At 41.5% G+C, this 21,795-nt stretch overlaps 1 protein-coding gene across 2 annotated transcripts; it reads left to right on the top strand.

The window, feature by feature from the left end:
* Window positions 1–474: 474 nt before the first annotated feature.
* LOC122539832 (male-specific lethal 1 homolog) lies at window positions 475–18,353 on the top strand. Of its 2 annotated transcripts, none has more exons than XM_043674926.2 (8): window positions 475–1,258; window positions 5,107–5,330; window positions 6,756–7,135; window positions 9,184–9,248; window positions 13,472–13,539; window positions 15,118–15,242; window positions 15,450–15,522; window positions 16,964–18,353. In XM_043674926.2, exons 1-8 carry the CDS (start codon window positions 716–718, stop codon window positions 17,052–17,054), a joined length of 1,569 nt encoding a protein of 522 aa, XP_043530861.2. In that variant the 5' UTR covers window positions 475–715; the 3' UTR covers window positions 17,055–18,353. The 2 variants fall into 2 exon arrangements, with proteins under 2 accessions (XP_043530861.2, XP_043530862.2); XM_043674927.2 differs by lacking the exon at window positions 475–1,258 and adding an exon at window positions 1,637–1,806.
* The last annotated feature ends 3,442 nt before the right edge of the window (window positions 18,354–21,795 follow it).

Raw genomic sequence — 21,795 nt, 5'->3', positions numbered from 1 at the left:
CTTGTGGACAGGGATTGAGTGTCTTGCACTCTCCTAGTCAACGTGAGGGTCTCTCATTGTCCTGGATGGGGAGTGAGTGGGACTCCCCTGGACAGGTGATATTTGAGGGTCCCTCCCCTCTCCTAGGCAACTATTGAGTGTGAGAGTCCTACCCCTTTCCTGTACAAGTAATCAGTGTGAGGGTTCCTCACTGTCCTGAATGGGAAGTGAGTGTGAGGATTCCCCACTCTCCTGGACAGGAATTGAGTGTGCGTCTTGCAATCTCCTAGTCAACCTGAAGGCTCCTCACTGTCCTGGACTGGGAACGAGTGTGAGGGTTCCTCATTGAGGATGAATAGAGAGCCACTTCCTCTCACGTGGTCAGTGCGTGCGGGTGACGCTTGGACAGGGCGGCGCCTGCGCGGTGCCGGGTCCTGGGGTGGGGGATGGGAGGGAGGGGGGACATTGAGGGGAGGAGGGGGGGAGAAACAAAACAAACCGGGAGGGTCCGGGCCACAACCAGCACAGAACAGACACCGCTGAATGAATGATACCCATTAACAATAAAAGAGCAGACACTGAACTCAAGCGGCCGGGCCGCAGTATCCGAGCCGCGCCCCGGCTTCCCAGCCTCCTGTGAGGGGAGATCGGCCGCCGAAGGAAAGCAGCCGCCCGCCGGGCAGGGAGCGAGCCTCCGCCAGGAGCGGGCGGCAGCCGGCTCGCCCCCCGGCAGGCCATGACCATGAAGCCGGGTTTACTGAAGCAACCGGGCGGGATGGCGGAGGCCGAGAAGCGGGCGGCGGCGGATTACTCGATGGTGGCGACCAAGGAGCTCGGCGGCGGGGAAGCGGGAGGAGAGACGCTCCGGTGCGACGGCGACCCGGCTCCTCCCAAAGGCGGCCGAGGCAGGATGAACGGCGGCGAGGCCAAGGCGGCCAAAGGGAGCCGAGGGGCTGGAGCGGGGGCGGCCTGGGGCCGAGGGGGTGCAGCCTTGGTCCCCGCCGGGGACAGTGTGGGCCGCGGCGGCGGCGGAGGAGGAGGGGGGCCCGGCGATGGCGCCGCGCCTTTGTCCGGCCTGGAGGTCTTGCACTGGGGGAAGCTGAAGAAACAGCAGCAGGTCCAGCAGCCGCCGTCGTCTCAGCCTCAAGGCCCGGGCCCCACTCAGAGCGCCCGCCTCAAACAGATCGTCCTCCTGCAACTCGACCTGATCGAGCAGCAACAACAACAGCTCCAGCTGAAGGAGAGGGAGATCGATGAGCTGAAGGCCGAGAAAGAGACGGTGAGGAGGGGAGGGGGAAAAAAGTAGGGGGGGGGGGTGGGAAAAAAAGAAAATAAAATGGCGGAGGCGCATTAAAATGCCCGGTGATAACAATGACGGGCGGTTCGGTGCCGGGGCTTCGGGCCACCATCTTAGAGGGTGTAAAATGGCGTCCGGCGCTGGCTGCCGCGGGGCCCGCCGGGAGTTGTAGTCTTTGGGTCACCCACACTGACGTTGGGTGATTGCTGCCTGACGTCATGGCTAGGACTACACCTCCCAAGCTCACTTCCCACTCCCCCGGGGTCCCACCCGGTGAGCCGAGCGACAAAACTGGACGGTCAGGCCGTCGCGCGTCAATGACGTCACCAGACCTCAGCCTTCCTGCCTGGCCTATAATTTAAAGTCTTTGGGGGAAAGAAAGCTCCATTTCTTTCTTTCAGACCCAGATGAAAGGGCGGCTTCAGATGCTACATTTCTGCACATATGTTTCTCTCTATAGATCTTAATTAGCACTGCCCATGGTGCTCTTCAGTATTTTTGCCATTTACAGAGATGCCTCATATGTACAAGTATGTTGCTTCAACTGTTGTGTTTGAAAATTGAACAATACTGATTGATTTGTGTTCCAGTCATCCATAAACATGGAACACTTTTTTGTTGTATTGCCTATTTTGCAATAGAGTATTTGGAGTGATTTAGTCCACCAGACCTGGCTACATTTATTTCTAAGGAATAAATATGGGTACAAGTACAGTGTGTTGTCAGCGGTGTAATTTATCACAATGCTAATGTGTTCACTGACAGTAAGTCTTATTTTAGCAAATTGACATATATATATAATATATTGCTCTCTAAGGTGTAATATTGGTCCTTCATGCCTTTCTCTCAAATGTCAACCTTGTCTTAATACCATTTTCAGTTTCATTTCAATTAGATCCCAGCAGATCTGTGTAAGCGGTTCCTTAGAAATCTGCTTTGTGCTCAAAAATATCAGTAATGGATGTTGTCTATTGGTTTAGCAAAATTTTAAAACTAAAGAACATTGCGTTTGTTAAATTGTTAATAATAAATTCTGAGAATTCTTAGTAATTCTGATTCTAAAAGGAAAGGCATTCAGGCTGATCTTGAAGCCTTTCATTAGTGGCCTGAGTAGGTTTGAAACTTATTATTGTAATGCACATTCATAATGAGATTGTGTGGTGAACAAGTATTAGTATCAGTTTTTTCAGAAAGTTTTAATCACTGAGGTTAAGATATATTGCGTACACTATTTTAGGCGGGAATATTGGAATTAAAGTAAGTGTGCAATTATCATAATTCATACGGCTGTTAGGATTTTTTCTCCACGATTGTGCATGTTGCTGGGAAAGTGAATTACCTCTACCTACATTACATGATTGAACATCCCTTTTATATATCAATTTGACAGGAGATAAAATGGACACTAAACAGGGTTGTTAAATATTAATTTGTGTTCCAATTCAACACTGCTTAATGGGGTGAAATCATTTATTCCTGCTTTTCTTTTTTTGCAATGATTGTGTGCTTAAAGAGTCTCATTCCTATTCTTGGATTGGTTTATAGGAGGGATGTAATTGCACTGGAGGGAGTGTAGAGGAGATTTACCAGGATGTCACGTAGGCCAGAAAGTTTTAATTATGAAGAGATTGGATAGACTGGGGTTGTTTTCCTTGGTGCATAGGAGATTGAGTGGGGACATGATTGATTCTTACGAAATACAAGGGGCACACGCAGAGAAGGCAGGAAGGAACATTTCCCCTTGTTGGCTGCATAAATGTAAAGGAGCAGGAAGTTTAGAGGAGATGTGAAGAAATTTATTTTCACCGTGTGTTGGGAGTCTGGAACTCTCTGCCTGTAAAGGTAATAGAGGTAGAAACCCTCATTATTTAAAAAGTATTTAGATGTACACTTGTGATGCCAAGACTTACAAAACTATGGGCGAAGTGCTGGAAAATGGGATTAGAATATAATCAGGTGATTGATTTTGATCGGTGCAGGCTCAATGGTTTGAAGGGCCTTTTTCTGTGCTGTAGACTCTTTGACTCTGAACAGACCATAGCTCAAAAGTACCACAAATTTTGAAACTTAGGCTTAAATGCTCAATAGAACCTCGAATCAAATATGTGTGATCTCTTTGCACTTGCTGAATGCAAAACCAAACTTTAGCAAGATAATTAAAAGAAAACAAGTGTTATGTGCTTTTTATCTTTCCAGGAGGAATATCACATAGGTATTGCATGTTAGTAGGAACATACACTTTTGGAAAAATCCAGTTAGAAGATTTATCAGTTGAAAGTTCAACATCACCTATGAAATGTATTTGCCTTACTTTTTGATGAAGTTTAAAATCTCACAACACCAGGTTATAGTCCAACTAGTTTATTTGGAAGCACTAGCTTTCAAAGGGCTGTCTGCAACCACCTGAAGAAGGAGCAGTGCTTCCAAATAAACCGGTAGGACACTAACCTGGTGTTGTGATTTTTCTTTTAGCTTTGTTCACCCCAATCCAACACTGGCAACTCCAAATAAATTTTGAATGAAGAGGAAGGACTTGCGTTTGTTAAGGACTTGAGCACTTTCCCCATGGATTAATAGTGTACTGTGTGAAAGGAAATAGCCTGATGAATATTTTGTAATAATTTGCATTTATTTACTTTTCTAAAGCTGACCACAATATACTGCAGCATTATATTTACAGGTTCTATTTGAACCAGCAATACTGGTTTCCTATAAGGCTTAAAAATGAGCAAATGAAAAGCTGTATGTTGCACTTGCAATATCTCAAGAACGCAGTCCCCAGCAGTAGAAATTCAGTCTATATTAGAACTCCAGTGTTTAAAAATGGTTTGTATACTTTTCAATTGTCATGCCCATGAAATGGCTAATTGCAGGTGGTGCCAGATATTGCAATACTTGTAGCTGATTGCTGTGTGCTAGTTGTACAAAGCTGAAAAAGATCCTGACTTTAACACGAAAAGCAATAGCAGAGGGTAGGTGATAAACAGCCATTTTGTATCTTAATCTTTGTATAATGCTGCTTTAGCTGTTAAGTTTGTTTAGTATAAAACGAAAAAGCGCTGAAAATCTAGACCACAGCAGAAAATGCTGAGTATTCAAATGATACTTATTATCAGAATTTCCTGTCAAGCTTAAACATAATGGATGAATATACCAAATTATAATGAAAATTAGTCCAATTATATAGATATGGTTTTGTTAGTGAAGACCAAATGGCGACACCATTGGTGGGAGGGTGCAAGTTCAGCTTAATATGTTTACATAAGCACTTTCAGTATTAACTGTATATACTGTATAGAAGCTTTTTAGATTAGATTATTTACAGTGTGGAAACAGGCCTTTCGGCCCAACAAGTCCACACTGACCCTCCAAAGAGCAACCCACCCAGAACCATTCCCCTACATTTACCCCTTCACCTAACACTACGGGCAATTTAGCATGGCCAATTCACCTAACCTTCACATCTTTGGACTGTGGGAGGAAACCGGAGCACCCGGAGGAAACCCACGCAGACACTGGGAGAACGTGCAAACTCCACACAGACAATTGCCCGAGGCGGGAATTGAACCCAGGTCTCTGGCACTGTGAGGCAGCAGTGCTAACCACTGTGCCACCATGCCGCCCTTTCTCCAAAAATATGAAAGTAATGGGGTTGAGTTACATATATACTCCGAGTTGCTTCACTTAGCCCTGTAATTCTGCTTCACGTAAAGGCTTGATTTTGATAAACTGTGTGCAATCCTAAGGACGGTATCAGGTCATATTAGAAGCTCTTGTTTTAAAATACCAGGCAGTTCAGATCATATTTTTAAAAGATATTTTGTGTACAGCTTCTGGCTCGTCTTGAGCGCATGGAAAGGAGGATGCAGCTGGTGAAAAAAGAGAATGAAAAGGACAAGCACCGATTTGTTCAAACAGTGGATGGGACAGAGGAGAAAAATGCAACAGATGTGGAGAAGATCCAGCCAGAGCATCAACAAATCACCCCTGAACAATCGCTTGTTCAGGCACAGGGCATTAGAACGGAAACACACTCTGGGAAGGGTTACAAAAGGTACTCTGAACTTTGTGGGTAAACTCCAGAATTTAGTTTAGTTTCAATCAAAGCAGTATGGAGCTGCTAGTAGATCATTTGTAGTTTGTAGCAAATAGTGGGAGTATCCCTCCCCAGCCCCTCCACCAAATTTGTGAAATGCTCATTATGGGTTACAAGAAGGAAAATATCTTGTAACAATATTGAGAAAATAACACTCAAATGTAAATATAAAATGTCTGATTCCTGGCTGTTCAGTATTGCAAAAAATGCAGCACTTATTAACTACAACAGAGGTGTAATTTATGATGTAATTTCCATAAAGACAGCTTGCTTTAGACTGGGATTAGAAAATTTACATTAAAGTAATTTTTACCTGTTTCGGATGAAGAATTCCCCAAATATTTTAAGGTGACTAAGAATTTCAATTGTGATGGGCGAGGCAATTGAAATGAACACAAGCAATTCAAATAGGAAGGTAAAGTGAAAATATACCTTTTGGATCTAAAAGCCTTTGTTGGAACCAGAATTTAATATTCCCCTCCCCTCGGCAGGACGGTGCTTGGGGTTTTGTGGATTTGTGGACTTTTCTCTCAAATTGCCACATCTCAGTTTTTAATCAGGCATGAATATAAGTCATGTAGTCTTTTAGCATTTGACTTTGTTACTTAGTGTACCTATTCTTCCCTCTTACCTGTGCTGGCTGGCCATAATATCTTAAGGAAAGATAAACAAATGGTCAAGAGAAAAAAATCTCATGTTGATTTCTCTACTACTTCAGGTAGAGTATCTCAACAGTGAAGCTTACACTTAGTCAAATCCACCATGTGGTCAGTGGTGTAGAATTTCACCAGGTGATCCAAGCAGTTGGGAGTAAGGGATCTCATTAACAATGCTAATAGATTATTGTTACCAATGTGGATTCTTGCCAGTTTGTCCAAAATTGCAATATGCAAAGCATTACAGGGGATACAAATTCACACTTTCAATTTGCCATTTGTAAAAATCATGTTATCGTTCTGGGGTTTTTCACCTTTTGCTTTTCTCCCCTCAGCACAAACATTGGAACCCCTGAGGTGTATTGTATATTTAGTAAAATGCATCATTGCTCTCTCTTGAATCTATTGGCACACTTTTTACTGCACAACCTCACTATAAGACAAGAAAAAATAATTGCTATAACGAACTTTTAAGCAAATAGAAATTTCTTTCTCCTTCACAACTATGATTACAGAATAGGAGTTTTTGTTAGTCGTCCTGACTTTTTAAAAATAAAACCTTGTTATCTCGAGAATGTGTCTTAAAACAAGTTCTGGGATTTAGATATTAATGAACCGAAACCTGCAACCCATTCTTAAAAAATCGATGTCCTGTCTTATGGATTTATGTACAGCATGGACCTTGGTAACTGTTTTATAAAACCAATCTAATTCTGATTGTATTCAGGAAATCTGCACTAGGAATAACGGAAAGAAAAGCACCAGTAAAAAAGCTTGCAGCTGAATTTTCAAGAGTACGGACAAAACTGGTCAAATCTTCTCCGCAGCGACAGACGTCGAGCAGCCCGTTGCCCGACAAAGTCTCAAAACGGGAACTGCGAAGTAAAGAAACTCCAGAGAAATCCAAATCTCAGACTGAGGGTGTCTACAAACCTTCAACCATATTAAAGACTCCAGGTCTGCCCACCAGCAAAGATCAGCCTGTTTCTAATGACATAGAAGAGGAGCCATACCTCTGCACCACTGAGATGTACCTGTGTCGGTGGCACCACCGGCCACCCTCTCCACTACGAGAACCTTCACCAAAGAAGGAAGAAACTGTAGCAAGTTAGTATAAAGAGCGTGGCAATCTAGAGGCCTTAACACCTTCAATAAATGACCTGATAATGAGGGGAAAGATTCAGATTTTGAAGTAGGTGGCTCTTCTTTTAGGCATTGGCTAAGTCATTCCAGAACAGAATGGTGAGATATGGTTCAGATTTGTTTTTTGATTTGGTTGTTAATCTCTTTCATCTACATGTACTATATTATAGAAGTATGTCAACTATCACAATGCAAGGCAATAGAGAAAGGCCTTGCAGTCTATCATTATCTTTATTGTGTAATTTGGTAGGTTGTAATAGAACATTCTAGTCTTGTACTTCAAGAAGCAGAAATCATCATTCTAGCTCAAGTGTCAAAGGTTGGTTGGTATAACCTCACTTTGTGTTTTCATTCCCCTCCATGTCTTTGAAGGTTTTGATGTGAGCACCAAGTAGGTACCTTTCCCAAATGATCTGTTGTGCATCAAATGAACTCCACATTCAAAAGTGGGATGCAGTGATTGTCAGTGGGCTGAATGGTGTATTGCTGAGACAAGTCCTGTCAGTCCTTGACTTTCACCCCTCTAGTGCATGCGGTTGCTGGATAGCTACCACAAATGTCAATCCCAGCTTTTTCAAGTTACCTTTTCCCCTCACTCCCAAACCTATTCAGTTCTGACTGTGATAATCCATGTTCAGCAAAGCTGGAGGTTTGAGCTAGGTAAAAACAAGGACTGCAGATGCTGGAAACCAGATCCTAGATTAGAGTGGTGCTGGAAAAGCACAGCAGTTCAGGAGGTTTGAGCTTACAGCTTTGTTGCTATGAGTTGCTCAGTTATCTATGGAGGAAAAATTCTGTGTGCTGTTAGGGGAACTGAAACAATTAAAAAAGAAAATAGTTTGCTTGCACATGCAGAAAGCATCCAGATAGAATGCAAGAGAATAGTGGGCAGATCTGGCGAATCCACTAACCACCATAGAGGTAATGCTGCCAAATTAAAACTACAAAGTTTGTAGCATTATTTTTCTGGGGAGGCGCGGAGGGAAGTGCTGTAGTGCAAATCCCAACAGAAAGTAGAAAAGCATTTGCTGTTGCTTGTATATAAAATAAAGAACACTGAATGCTGAAGTTCTGAATCAAAAACGGGAATTGCTGGAGAAATTTAGCACGTCCAGCTGCATCTATGGAGAGAGAAATAGAGTTAACATTTAGTTCAGTGACACTTCTTCAGACTCTCTGAAGTCATTGGACTTGAAACGTTAGGTCTGCGTTCTCTCCAATGATACTGTCAAGGTTGCTGAGTTTCTCTAGCAATTTGCTTTTATTACTGTTGCTTATGCATTGTTCCCAGATATACAGAATTTACCCAATTCACACAGCAATTTGACTTTTCGGGGCCGTAAAAGCTGGAACCCAATTCTGTTTCCTGCTTTGGAAAAGATAGAGTTCTTGTGCACACAATCAGAGTGATGTTTCCCAGCCTTCAGCCACCAGTGTGATTTTTGAATCATAAAATTCCAGCAGATTGAGTGAGTCCAACAGATAGATCCCTTTCTCAGTTTGAAAGCTTACTGTGTTTCACGGAAACAAAGAGGCAGAACGTTCTTACCTTGTTTCGTTATCAAAGGTGATACTGAAAGTGGAGTTGAGCATTAACAGATTAGCCATGATCATCATTGAGCTCACTCGAAGGGCCGAATGGCTTGTTTCTGCTCCAATGTCCTTATGGTCTTAGCCATATGTTGAGTTTTAGAATCTATATTAGTGAAACAAAAATGCTGGAATACTATCTTTGAGTAAGCTGAAAGAGTAAGAGGTGGGTGAAATTGATGCACAGGATGACATACTCACCAGCATTCCTGATTTTTGTGAGCTGGGGCACGTTTCTTTGTGCGGTTTAGCGGTGTGATCAAAGGCAGGAAGTATTGTGGTTTGAATAATGTCCCATTCTATAAAGTATCAGCCGTGCTGATAGAGTTAAGCTTCTGCAAGTCCTGGAGTGAACTGTTTAGAAACAGACATTTAAACCTGGTCTTTTTTTTTTTGTTTCCTTAAATCTTGTTTCTTTGTAGTTCCATCCTGGAAGGAACACTCGGCGGAACCCCTCATAAACCTGCAACCTGATGAAATCATTGAGGTATAGCAACAAAATGTGGGCGCGTCTATTGGTGATTTGTCTTTTGGTTCCTTCATGACTGATTATCGAAGTTTATCTCAAGCGCTGCCCTATGCTGAATTGCCTGAGATAAACAGGACCTGGTTCTGGTTGGTCATCGTACCTGGGGTTGCTGCATTCTGCACCTTCCTGCTACCCTTAATGAATGGTTTTGATCAGTCAGGAAGTGCAAATGTCGACAGCATTCTAAACACCTCTTTGGGAATGTAGGTTGTATGGTAACCTTTTGAGAATGGGAAAAGGATAAAAATTGATATTTCCTAAATACAGAAATATTGCACCTGGTCAGGATTTTCTGAGGCAGTGTTTTTTGTGCTGAAGGGGAGGAAAAGGGCAGCTGAATTGCGCAAGTTAGCATTGTTTCTGTTTTTGTATAGATTGGAATACTACAAGTACCCCTCTCTAAGACTTCCTCACTTAAAAGCTGTTGATTTAAATTGAAAATTAGAGTTTTTTGGAAAAAAATGCAATTTTGAAACATCTTAAAAACTTAAGGTTAATTTCTGGCAGAAATATAATCATAGTTGTACTGGCCAGTGTACTCTTGATGATTGTAACTTTGGGAGTAGCTCTGCTACTTCCCTCCCTAGCTTTGAGCATTAGTACATGCAGAGTTATTTCCTCTGCCGTGGTGTTCACTGCTTTCCTAATCCCCAACCATGAACCACGTAATGTAAAGAGCAGTGAAGATGTTTAATTAAGCATGTTGGGCAGTTTGCTATTGACAAGAGGGGTAACAGCAACCTCTTTTTAGGCTTGTGATAGCACAAGTTTAGTCTCATCATCTTCCTTCATAAATGCAATGATCTAAAATTAAAAGGTGGCTGCTCCATCTGAGTGAGGTGACTAAATGCAGACACTCCACCATTTTAGTGACTCTGGTAGGTGAGGCTGACTGTTGGCAGTCTTTAATGTATCCATTATCCAGTGGCCATATGAATGGAAAGCAGGCAGTGTCCTTGGGAATGTACCTGGTTGCCACTGGTACAGGTTTTAACTCTGCACTGAGGCGTTTTTCTCATCTTTCATTCCAGTGTTTGCAACATAATACAAAGTACATTTTCACTGTGAAATGTATGAAATCGCATAATTTTGATATGGTGCATGATATCATAACTTGACACAGATTGAAGTCATGTTATGTAATGAAAGTGGAGTTTTGGGTGGATTCCTGAAATTAGCAGTGAACAATGTTCAGGTCCATGATACTTGTGTAATGTTGCAATGCAACAGAATTGGTCGCCTGGTAGTAAAGGAATTCTAGTTACACGGATAACTAGGAGAACCTCTAGTGGCAGGGATATGCTGCTACAACATTACAACATGACATAAGAAATATCCTTGAGGTAAAATGTCTGCTGTTGTAAAAACAATAAAAGCAGTCCCTTTCAGGATGTCTCATTTCCCTTTGGCTAGACAAATGCTAAATGAATATATCACTTTATTTTCCAGTGAAAATGGAGTAACATTCCTTTTAAACTTTGTTAAATGTGTACCTGATGATTTTAATGTTTTAACCCAGACTTCAAGCATACAGATTATAAAGAGTCCTTCAGCAGTAGGTGTCACTTTTCATTGTTCCTTGATTGTAATATGATATTCGTGGGGGCTGCTTGCTCAGAAGTTGAGGATTAAGCTCTTTTTTTTCCACCGAACTGCAGTGCTTTATGGGAATTATAGAATTCCTGCAGTGTGGAAACAGGCCCTTCGGCCCAACAAGTCCATACCAACCTTCCAAAGAGTAACCTTCCCAGACCTGCTCCCTTACATTTACCCCTGACTAATGCAGCTAACCTAGAAATCCCTGAACACTATGGACAATTTAGCATGACCAATCCACCTAACCTACACAGCTTTGGACTGTGGGAGGAACGTGGAGCACCCATTAGAAGCTCATGCAGACACTGGGAGAATGTGCAAACTCCACACAGATAGTCGCCCGAGGCTAGAATTGAACCCCAGTCCCTGGTGCTGTAAGGCAGCGGTGCTAGCCACTGTGCCACCCTTTGGGTGATCCCTGTCCAGAAATCATTGGAATCTCCTCACTGCCTAACGCAAAGGGAATCAGCCATATCCAACTGTTCCAGGATGAAATCCCATTGCGAGCAGCTTGTATGAGTAGAATTTCTTCAGAAGCAGAATAACATTTTTGTCAATCTCTCAATTTTTCCTTTTGTCATGTCTTTCCACTTGAACAAAGAACTTTGTCGGTACTTCAGATATCATATTGTTTCCTTCAATATGGTAGAAAACCTGTATTGACATCAAAGGATATCTGCTTTTTTTTTAATTTGAAGTACCTGTATCGCCAAATCATCTTGATCAGTTATATCAGATAAAACACCATTTAGTTAAAAAGTGAACTTCATACAGAGTTGATTTTAAGAAGTGGAGTTGGAAAGGCACAGCAGGTCAGGCAACATTGCACAAACGGGAAAGTTGATGTTTTGGGTCAGGACTCTTCTGCAGTCCTCAGTATCTCCATGAATGTCATACATTTAAACTTCATTCTTTGTATATTTTAAACAAAAAGGGGAAAGCATAGGTAATCTTACTGGGTGCACTTTTCAGATTGTGCTTTCGGAGATCAAAAGGTCAGTTTTAGGAACAATTAACAGATGTTCCTAATAATGCAGGAGTGCTCCAGATCTCTGATTCATACTTGAAAGCATCGATCATGACCTTTCGGTGCCAACATTGAACTCAATACTTTGTTAGTGTTATTTTCAGCAGCAGGCAATGGGCCTTTCTTTGCCTTCATTACCAGCTGAAGTGTTCCCGTAAAGTATAGTACCAGATACAGCAAATGGAATTGTGGTGTCATAAAGTCCTGAAACGTGCTGATGTTTGACCAGGAATTAAGTACTGTAATGTCAGTAATCTGTGTGCCTTTCAGCCAATCCATTTAGTAATTATAACATTCTTCAGAACAGTTAGTTCTTTTTTGCAGAGCTACCACATTGGTGTAGGATGCCTGAGATGACAACTCCTTGGTTTTCAAAGCCTTGGTTGCAAATATGACTTTGTGTATAGTCATCTATAGTGGCAAATGATTTTTTTGTTTCTTTCACCCACAGCCATGCACTGTTCTCACCTTTCTCCAAAAGACAATGAATCCATCATTGGGGTACATTTGCACAGACAGTGCCTGCTTTCCCTGTCCAAAGTTGATGCTTCATTATGAATGCCAGATGGCTGTCCAACAACGTATCTCTCCACAGGTCTATCCTTGTCTGATCTCTTCAAAGGTGTGACTATACAGAGGTCAAGAACTGGAATGCTCAGATGAAATTCCGTAATGAAATCTAATTTGAGAGAGATTAACTAAATGTCATTTCAATTTTTGTTTTGAAATTGAAATGAAAATCAATAATCTCCAAATATTGTTGCCTGGGAGTCTCTGCAACCTTATATTTTAGAGAAACTGCATAGCAGCACGGTTAGCACTACTGCCTCACAGCGCCAGAGACCCGGGATCAATTCCCGCCTCTGTGCAAACTCCACAGAGACCGTTGCCTTTCTCCCCGTGTCTGCGTGGGTTTCCTCCAGGTGCTCCAGTTTCCCCTCTCAGTCCAAAAATGTGTGCAGGTTAGGTGAAATAGTTATGCTAAATTGCCTGTAGTGTTAGGTGAAGGGGTAAATGTAGGGGAATGGGTCTGGGTGGGTTGCTCTTCGGAGGGTCGGTGTGGACTTGTTGGGCCAAAGGGCCTGTTTCCACACTAAGTAATCTAATCAAACCTGTGACTGAAATATTCAGAGTTGAATGTGAGAAGAAATGATTTGGCTACTGGCTCGTGGTTATCCTAGTGAAGCTGACTATAGAAATCGGGAATGATAAAACATCAAATATTATAGTTAGTCCTGGAATTGAAACACTTGTGATATTTGTGTGCGCGCAGTGAATGGAAATTTAACTAAATGCTAAAAACAACTAGTATCACCTCATGTAAATGTCTGTTTGGATAGCAGTGATTGTTAATAGTAACACTTTCCATGCCAAGCAGATGTTCTTGTTACTTTGTTCTCTTCCGTCCCACCACCCAGGCTATATCCATAAAAAGTTTATCCACAGCCAACATGACTGCTATCATAACAGGCTGGTTCATTGGAATTGTATGGAAGTCTGTGACTATTAACTGTTGTGCTTTAAAAGTGAAGTAGTTCACTAACTTTGTTTATTTTAGAACTTAGATGACTGTGTCTTTGCGAAACGACATGCAAAACTGGAGCTTGATGAGAAAAGAAGGAAAAGGTAATTAACATCACATTGTACCTGAGAACTTGCTTTAAGTAATAAAAGGAACATTGCCAATCTTAGGACCAGCTTTTAAGTAAATTACGTTTACTTAATCGAAGAAGTAATTCACATTCAGGCAATGTAGCAAGATTAAAGAGATTGACTAGCTAATGCCAGTGAACTGTTTTTAATTGTTATCTGTCACAAACCTGACTGTGTATTGAAGCAGTACACCAGAGTCCAAGCCTCATCATTTTCAACCAGATTTCTTGGATTTCAGGTTAGTCTAGGGAGTGAATTCCATTATCTAGAAAACAGGAAAATGTCTATTTTCCATAAATGTTAATATAATTATGTGGCTTGCAACTTTGAAACATAACGTTTTTTAAAAATTATAATAAAATACTTTTTGGAGCTGTAGAGCTTAAGTTTTTTTTTTAGTACCACATTATTTCTACATGCATGCTGACCTTTAATCGGGAAAGCAGGATGCACAAGTCTGCACATTCTGGTGTTAAGTGCTGTATTCACTCAAAGACTGAAGGTGTGCTTTAAGAGGCAGGGTGATGCCTATTTTCTCTCAGGCAGATAACATTCTTATCCTACTGACATGAAATACTTTCCAATTGTGAGACGCACAGTCTAGAGGTTTGGCTGAGAACTAGTACACTTGTCCACTGGGGATAAGGGAAAGCCCTAATTCTAATGTCCTACTTATCAAAGTGGTTCCAGAGAAGGTTATTTCCACACACTTAAAGGGACTTTGAATCCAACATGTGAACAATTTGTCATTCCAAACAAAACAATGTTTGGAATATTTGTATATAACATTGTAAATTTCAATCTTTAAAAATTTACCTGTACGACTATTAGTCGTCATAGTTCAGTGGATTTTAGAGATTTCAATATTGCAAAAAGTCAAAGAAATTTGATGTTCAACATCTAGAATGTACTAGGAAAAGTGAGAGTTAATTTTATTTGAGCGTGATCTGGCTAGTCCATTTAATTGTTTGAGATTTTTAAATTAGTATTTCAGCACTGCTGTTATAGCCTGGATTTTAATGATAGCTCTATAATCTAAAGGAATGATCTGTCTTGCTGCTAGATGGAATGTAGCTTTCTAGGATTGTCCTCCAGGACAGAGGGGAAAGATATAAAAGAGACCTAAGGGGCAACCTTTTCACACAGAGGGTGGTATGTGTGTGGAATGAGCTGCCAGAGGAAGTGGTGGAGACTAGTACAATTGCAACATTTAAAAGACATTTTGGATAGGTAGGTGAGGGATATGGGGCCGGGTGCTGGCAGGTGGGACTAGATTGGGTTGGGATATCTGGTCGGCATGGACAAGTTGGACCGAAAGGTCTGTTTCCGTGCTGTACATCTGAGTTATAGAGTCAGCTACTATTAATTTTTCTGATTGTGTATCTGTCAAGGCCTATAGTTGTTTCCTGGCACTGGTGATGTGGAATTTATCCGACGGTGTAAGTGGGGAAAATTTCAGTGTCGGGTCAGCAGGACATTGTGGAGCTACTTTCGTTAAAATTGTGTGGTCTTCTGATGATATCTGTAACCTCTGTATTTTGTTTTCTTCAGGTGGGACATTCAGCGGATCAGGGAACAAAGGCTGCTACAACGTTTGCAACTGCGCATGTATAAAAAGAAAGGAATTCAGGAATCGGAGCCAGAAATCCTGTCCTTTTTTCCTGAACCCGACGATGGTAGGCTTAAATACGACGAATCCCAAGCAGCAATAGATAATATCAATTTTTGGATGCATTACAGAGAAAACATTACAAATGGATCACTGGCTTCCAGTTCTGGGGATCAAAACCTTAAGGGTCCCTACCCCCCAAAAAACCTGAAGTTTATATGAGGGATCCAAATTTCTCACAATAATAATAATTTTTTTTCTCCTTACTTCATAGTGGAATCTCTTGTAATCACCCCATTTCTACCCGTCGTGGCTTTTGGGAGACCTCTACCTAAGTTATCACAACAGTAAGTTTCTCATTGACATGCTGGAAATGTTTGTTTAGTAGCCAGCATGATGGTGGTGTTATTTGTACATTTGAAATATTGAATATGCATTTTTATGATCAAGATTAAGAATAAAACACACCACTCTCTACCCCATGACATTGATCTCAACAACACACCCCCTACTGTGCTGTACAAGGGAACCTCAATTATCCAAAGGACACAGGCAGAGAGTATTTCACTCAGTTAATTGAATGCCGGATAACATCGTTTAGCCAAGCATCAGGCCCTTGCGATCTTGTTCGGATAATCCGAAATTTGGATAATCAAATGTCGGATAACCAAGGTTCCTCTGTATTGTAAATGTTTCTAGTCCTTGCACTAGCCACTCTGTGGGCTTCTATGAATGACAATGGCATTTAATGGGAAACTGTGCTATGAGACTGCAATGGCTTGTACTTGGATTGGGAAAGCCCAAATCTATTTTGTTCTTTAAGAGGAGAGTCAGGAAATTAAATCCTGTCATTTTAGGAGAATCATAATTAACAGAAAGTACTGTAAAAAATGTTTGCTATTCAGATAATAAATCAATATTGCAGATATGTAAGATTGCAAATAGTACAAAAACTAAGTACAAATTAATAGTACAAATTAAACTCTGGCAAAACAGATCAAACTAATCAAAAAAGTAAAGTTAAACTGATGTATCCAGGAAATTCTTCATTCATTTTGATCAATGTACAGAATGGAGTGGTAAGTAGAACGGTGGATGTAGAAAAATAGTCTCAAATCACTTTTAAAAAGTTGGATGCGATCTTTCTTGATGTATCAGGTTGACTGTCTAACTGGCCTCATTTATCTACATCTGTCTTGTGCAGAGAAACAGTTCTTTTGAACATGTAAAATATCCCAATTGTTTTCTCTTACTACTTTACAATGTAGTTGAACATTCAAAAGGCATCAGTTGAATACTGTTAATGAAAAATGCTTTCAATATATACAGTGTAGGAGCATATTGCAAATGCTGGAATCTGTATTGAAAACAACAAATGCTGGAGATCTCAGCAGGTCATACAGTATCCATTGGAAAGAATATAGATGACTCTGATGAAGAATCATCGAGACTTGAAATGTTAGTTTGCTCTCTCTCCATGAATGCTGTCTTACCTGCTGTGATCGCCAGCAGTTCAAAATATACAAATTAACGGTTTCCGTACATTTTCCCCCTCATCTCGTATTAAATCACCTGGGTTCAGGCATCTCCTGCCTCCTGCATTAATAATGTTTTTTTGGGGCTGGTATTGATGATCTGTGATTGTCTCTAGAGGCGTTGGCATCACGTTCTGGGAGCAATTTGAAAATAAATACCTCTCCTTTAAGGAAAGGAGAAAAAAAAATACACTTGAAAATCCCAAAGTAAATCAGCCTGGGACTTAACTGTCATCCTCCTCCTCCTCCGCAGGAACTTTGAGTTACCCTGGTTGGATGAACGCAGCAGATGCAGGATAGACATACAGAAGAAACAGACGCCACATCGAACATGTCGCAAATAGATGCTTTGGACAAAATGTTGACTTTTATGCTGCCGAGTTGCAAATTGTACTGCAAGCCAGCACTTGGGATACCAACTGGTAGAATACTCTGTGGGTTTTCTTAAGGACCACATGCCTGATCGATCTCATTCAGTGTTTATATTGATGTTTATAATTGATCGTCACTGTATCAATAACTGAATAGTCTCGTCTCTTGCCTTTATACTTTCGCTTCTCTTCTTGAAGTGAAATCAATTATTTTTCCTGTATTTGTCTGTTGAATTCAGACAGAGTTCTGGTCTGTTTTAGTTCATTCTGCAAATTTGACCGTGTACAGAAAGATTTGAGATCTTGTACAGCAATCTCGCACCTTTTTTTTAAGAAAAAGTTTGTGTTATGTAAAAAAAAAAAGTTGCAATCAGCTCTACTTCCTCAGAATTGGTTATTTGTGTTTCTTTTTCAGATAATACCTGCCCTAACAAGTTGATTAAAACAACACATTAAAGAGATGGTATCCTGTTTGTCAGCTCTCAGAACCCATTGTTCAGACCTGAAAATTGCCAACATTCCTTTATAGCCTGAGACAGTGTTGGCTAATTCACTGTGACAGACCACTGCTCCTTGCTGGGACTTGGGCTAGAAACTTGAGTTAAGCAGAAGATGTAAATGTCTTTGTTCTCACAGTGGGTGATGTGCTGCCCTTTTCACTTGGAACCCATGGTGAGTTTCAGCCCAGCAAGAGAGAAAACAGAGGGGTCTTTTGGCTGACAAAGGAATAATATAGACTACAGAAAACCGGGTTTTTTCACTGCTTGGATCTATTTGAATCTACCCGAACACGAGGGGAATTTTCAAAGTGAAATTTAATTTTAAATGTTTAAGAATCCAGTAGATGTAAAATCATGAACAAACCTCAAGCAACAGCAATAAGAAAGGGAGAGTGGGGATCAATAGACCGTATTGTTCAAAAAGAGGAATGGACATTTCTAATGGTAGTGGCTTTCCCTGAGAAGACTGAAATTGTATTGAAAGAGGGAATGCTTTGAATTATTGAGATTCCTGCTATACCCAACCTGTGGTTGATGCATCATCACTGGATGCTTAATGAGATTTTTATTTTTCTCCTGAGCACTATCACCTTGCACATTATGAACACACGATTCCTGAAAAGGTAGGGTTTAGGTGAGCCTTCCAGGAAAATTTCTGTTTAGTTCAAGATCTATTTTAAAAGAGCCTCCAGTTTAAATGTTGTAACTTATGTTTTGGTGGATGCACAAATAAACATGGCAGGTAACTTCTGTAATCCTGTTACTTTCCTCGAGTAAACTTGTTTCATATTTGCACAGAACTGTTTTATGTTTAGTATGTAGAATACATTTAAATATCCTTGTGAGCTTGCAAGAAAAGCTATTGTTATCTTGGTAACATAGTTGAAATCATCAGTAGTTCCTGCACTTTTCCACTATTTTCCTGAAAGTAATAATTAGGAAGGCGATCTTCTGTTTTTATACAGCGTACTGTATGTTCTCTGAGCATCCCGAACTGTTTCAGAGCTGGTATTTCTGTCATAACTGTTCATTTTATACAAAACAGTTGTCTACCAGCGGTCAGTTTACCAGGCCAGTTTTATTGGTGTTGATCAAGGGAAGAATATTGGTCGTGCTAAATGCTCTGAAAAATATATGAGCAATCTTGTCTGCCTGTGTGGTCATGCTCATCTCAGGAGGGAATGCATCATTGCTGAACTGCAACTAGTCTAGATAACTTTCTTTTGAGTCCTGCTGTGACACATGATCCCAGAACTTTCTGATTGAGGTGAGGGCCATCATTGAGGTGCACTGCTTCTGATTAATTTGTTAGAACATAGAACACTACAGCACAGAACAGGCCCTTCGGCCCACGATGTTGTGCCGAACATTTGTCCTAGCTTAAGCACCCATCCATGTACCTATCCAATTGCCGCTTAAAGGTCACCAAAGATTCTGACTCTACCACTCCCACAGGCAGCGCATTCCATGCCCCCACCACTCTCTGGGTAAAGAACCCACCCCTGCCATCTCCCCTATACCTTCCACCCTTCACCTTAAATTTATGTCCCCTTGTAACACTCTGTTGTACCCGGGGAAAAAGTTTCTGACTGTCTACTCTATTCCTCTGATCATGTTATAAACCTCTATCAAGTCACCCCTCATCTTTCGCTGTTCCAACGAGAAAAGGCCTAGCACTCTCAACCTATCCTCGTACGACCTATTCTCCATTCCAGGCAACATCCTGGTAAATCTTCTCTGCACCCTCTCCAAAGCTTCCACATCTTTCCTAAAGTGAGGCGACCAGAAATGCACACAGTACTCCAAATGTGGCCTAACCAAAGTCCTGTACAGTTGCAACATCACTTCACGACTCTTGAATTCAATCCCTCTGCTAATGAACGCTAATACACCATAGGCCTTCTTACAAGCTCTATCCACCTGAGTGGCAACTTTCAAAGATCTATGAACATAGACCCCAAGATCCCTCTGTTCCTCCACCTCACTAAGAACCCTACCGTTAACCCTGTATTCCTCATTCTTATTTGTCTTTCCAAAATGGACAACCTCACACTTGGCAGGGTTGAACTCCACCTGCCACTCCTCAGCCCAGCTCCGCATCATATCTAATGAACCTTTGTAGATTGTTATTGCTCTTCTGTGAGCGTCATAGTCACTAGAGTAGCCATTTGTGTTACCAGCTGGTGTGGGGATAGGTGGTGGACAACACCAACTTAGTTCAATCTCTAGAACCTCCTGTGCCATTTAATAAGGTCTTACCTGCTATTATATCTCAATTGCATATTCTGGCCCTATTCCCAAAATCCTCTAGGATCCAAAAAATGTAATCAACTTCTGTCTTGGCTGAACTCCATGACTGAGCATCTATTCTCTTCTGGGCCTGAGAATTCCAAGGTTGTACCATCCCACTGAAGAAACTCCTCATCTCAGTATTAAATGGACAACCCCTTGTCCCTAAAAACTCTGGTCAGCAGAAACATCCTCTCAGAATTACCCTGTTGAATCTTATGAATATTTAATATGTATCAATGAGGTCATCCATGAGAGTGAAGCACTATTCAACTTGACGTCTCTTTGTGGACAGCTGTCTGGTACAGGAAATCAATTCAGTGAGTTTCAGAAAGGGTCAGACCCTAGCCTCTAGCTTAAGTCAAATTTTATAGCCCTTAAAGTCTGTTCAGAGTTGGATTTTGACTCCGAACCTTTGTAGATTGTACAGCGGACTACTAACTAACCAAGGGGGCCTGTTGGGAAGAACACAGTCAACTGCTGGCCCTATTACTTGATGACGCAAAGTTATTATAGGATGGGGTGGAAGATCTATGAGAATACTTCAATGGGAGGCTTGATTTTTTTAATCATCTAGCAACACACTAACCTATCTTTTAAATCTAGGTTACTTAAAAACAGAGGAGCTCACTATGCTTTCCAGCACTTTTAATTTTAACTGAAGTCATTTGGAAATAAATTCTATGTGGTAAAATTAACGATACTGCACAGAAATGCATAGAAAAATATGAAAAGAACAAATCCAGGGGAAGCAGCTGAGGTCCACGGGGACGAATCAATAATTCTGTTTATAGAAACATGACAGTCATTCTGCACAGAAACTGACCCAACTCGTCCACATATCCTAAATAAATCTAGTCCCATTTGCCAGCATTTGGCCCCTATCCTTCTAAACCCTTCCTATTGATATTGCCTATCCAGGTGCCTCTTAAATGCTGTATTTGCAACTTTGATCATCACGCCAATGGTACCAAAGTTTCTTTTGGTTTTAACAATCCTACCAAATACACAACCTCTTTCTCCCCCCCCCCCCCCCCCCCCACAAAAAAAAAGAAATCACAAAACTGCAAGATTTCGGGACCTGATTTAATGAAGGGGTTTCAGAAAGTGGGGCGTAAAGAGCAGGACGTAACTGTTCGATTTGATTTCAGCTGTGATTCAGTGCCCAGACGCCCACTGCCTTCTTTATTCTGGGAGCGCCTACGTCTTGCAGCAGGCTGTTGTAATTACTTGTTGGGAAAACAGGCGCATAAGGCGCTGTCACCTCACATGCAGGGGCCACGTGTGAAGCAGCGATCTCAGGCTGTGCCTCTGAAAATGTCTTAACAGGAGAAGGGGGCGGGTGGTCAGCACTCACCGCTCACACACAAAGTTTCCTTAAAAGGCCCTTGTTTGCTAATGTCAAGTCATTGAGTGGCGCTATTATTGAGGGCAGTGTTGAAATTCTTCAAGGAAACCCACGAAAAAAAATGACCGACGCCACATGTGTGCACAGGCGAAAAAAAGGGAGCCACAGAAAGCGATTGAAATATAGAATGCTGACCTTCGTGCATTCCCTCAGACTTTTTTATTCCCCTCCCCAAAACTGGGCAACTCGCCTAAGAATGCTGCAAAATATTTCTTTATAGAGTGCGGTTTTTCTTTTTTTTCTTTCTCTCGCCGTGGAAGTGAAACCTAGCGTTTAGCGGCTGGACTGCCTTTTATCATCAGCCCCAGTTGCTGCTATGTTGACGAGACTTTTTTATGCAAGTCACGCCAACAGTAGGTTAGCAGGAGCAGGGATCCGGCAGCATGACCTACATTTAAATCAGCCTCTTTCTAACAAGCCCACACGCTTGTGTTCTGCATTGCAACGTGATTATTCTCCACCTTCCCCCCCCCCCCCCCCCCCATGCCAACACATTGATGGATTTACATTCTGCATG

Source organism: Chiloscyllium plagiosum, unplaced genomic scaffold (genome assembly GCF_037043375.1).
Source record: "Chiloscyllium plagiosum isolate Xiang-an unplaced genomic scaffold, Cpla_swu_hap1 HiC_scaffold_32, whole genome shotgun sequence".
NCBI classification, from domain to species: Eukaryota; Metazoa; Chordata; class Chondrichthyes; order Orectolobiformes; family Hemiscylliidae; genus Chiloscyllium; species Chiloscyllium plagiosum.
The sequence above is the reverse complement of the archived record's forward strand: the minus strand, read 5'-3'. Positions and strand labels throughout refer to the sequence as shown.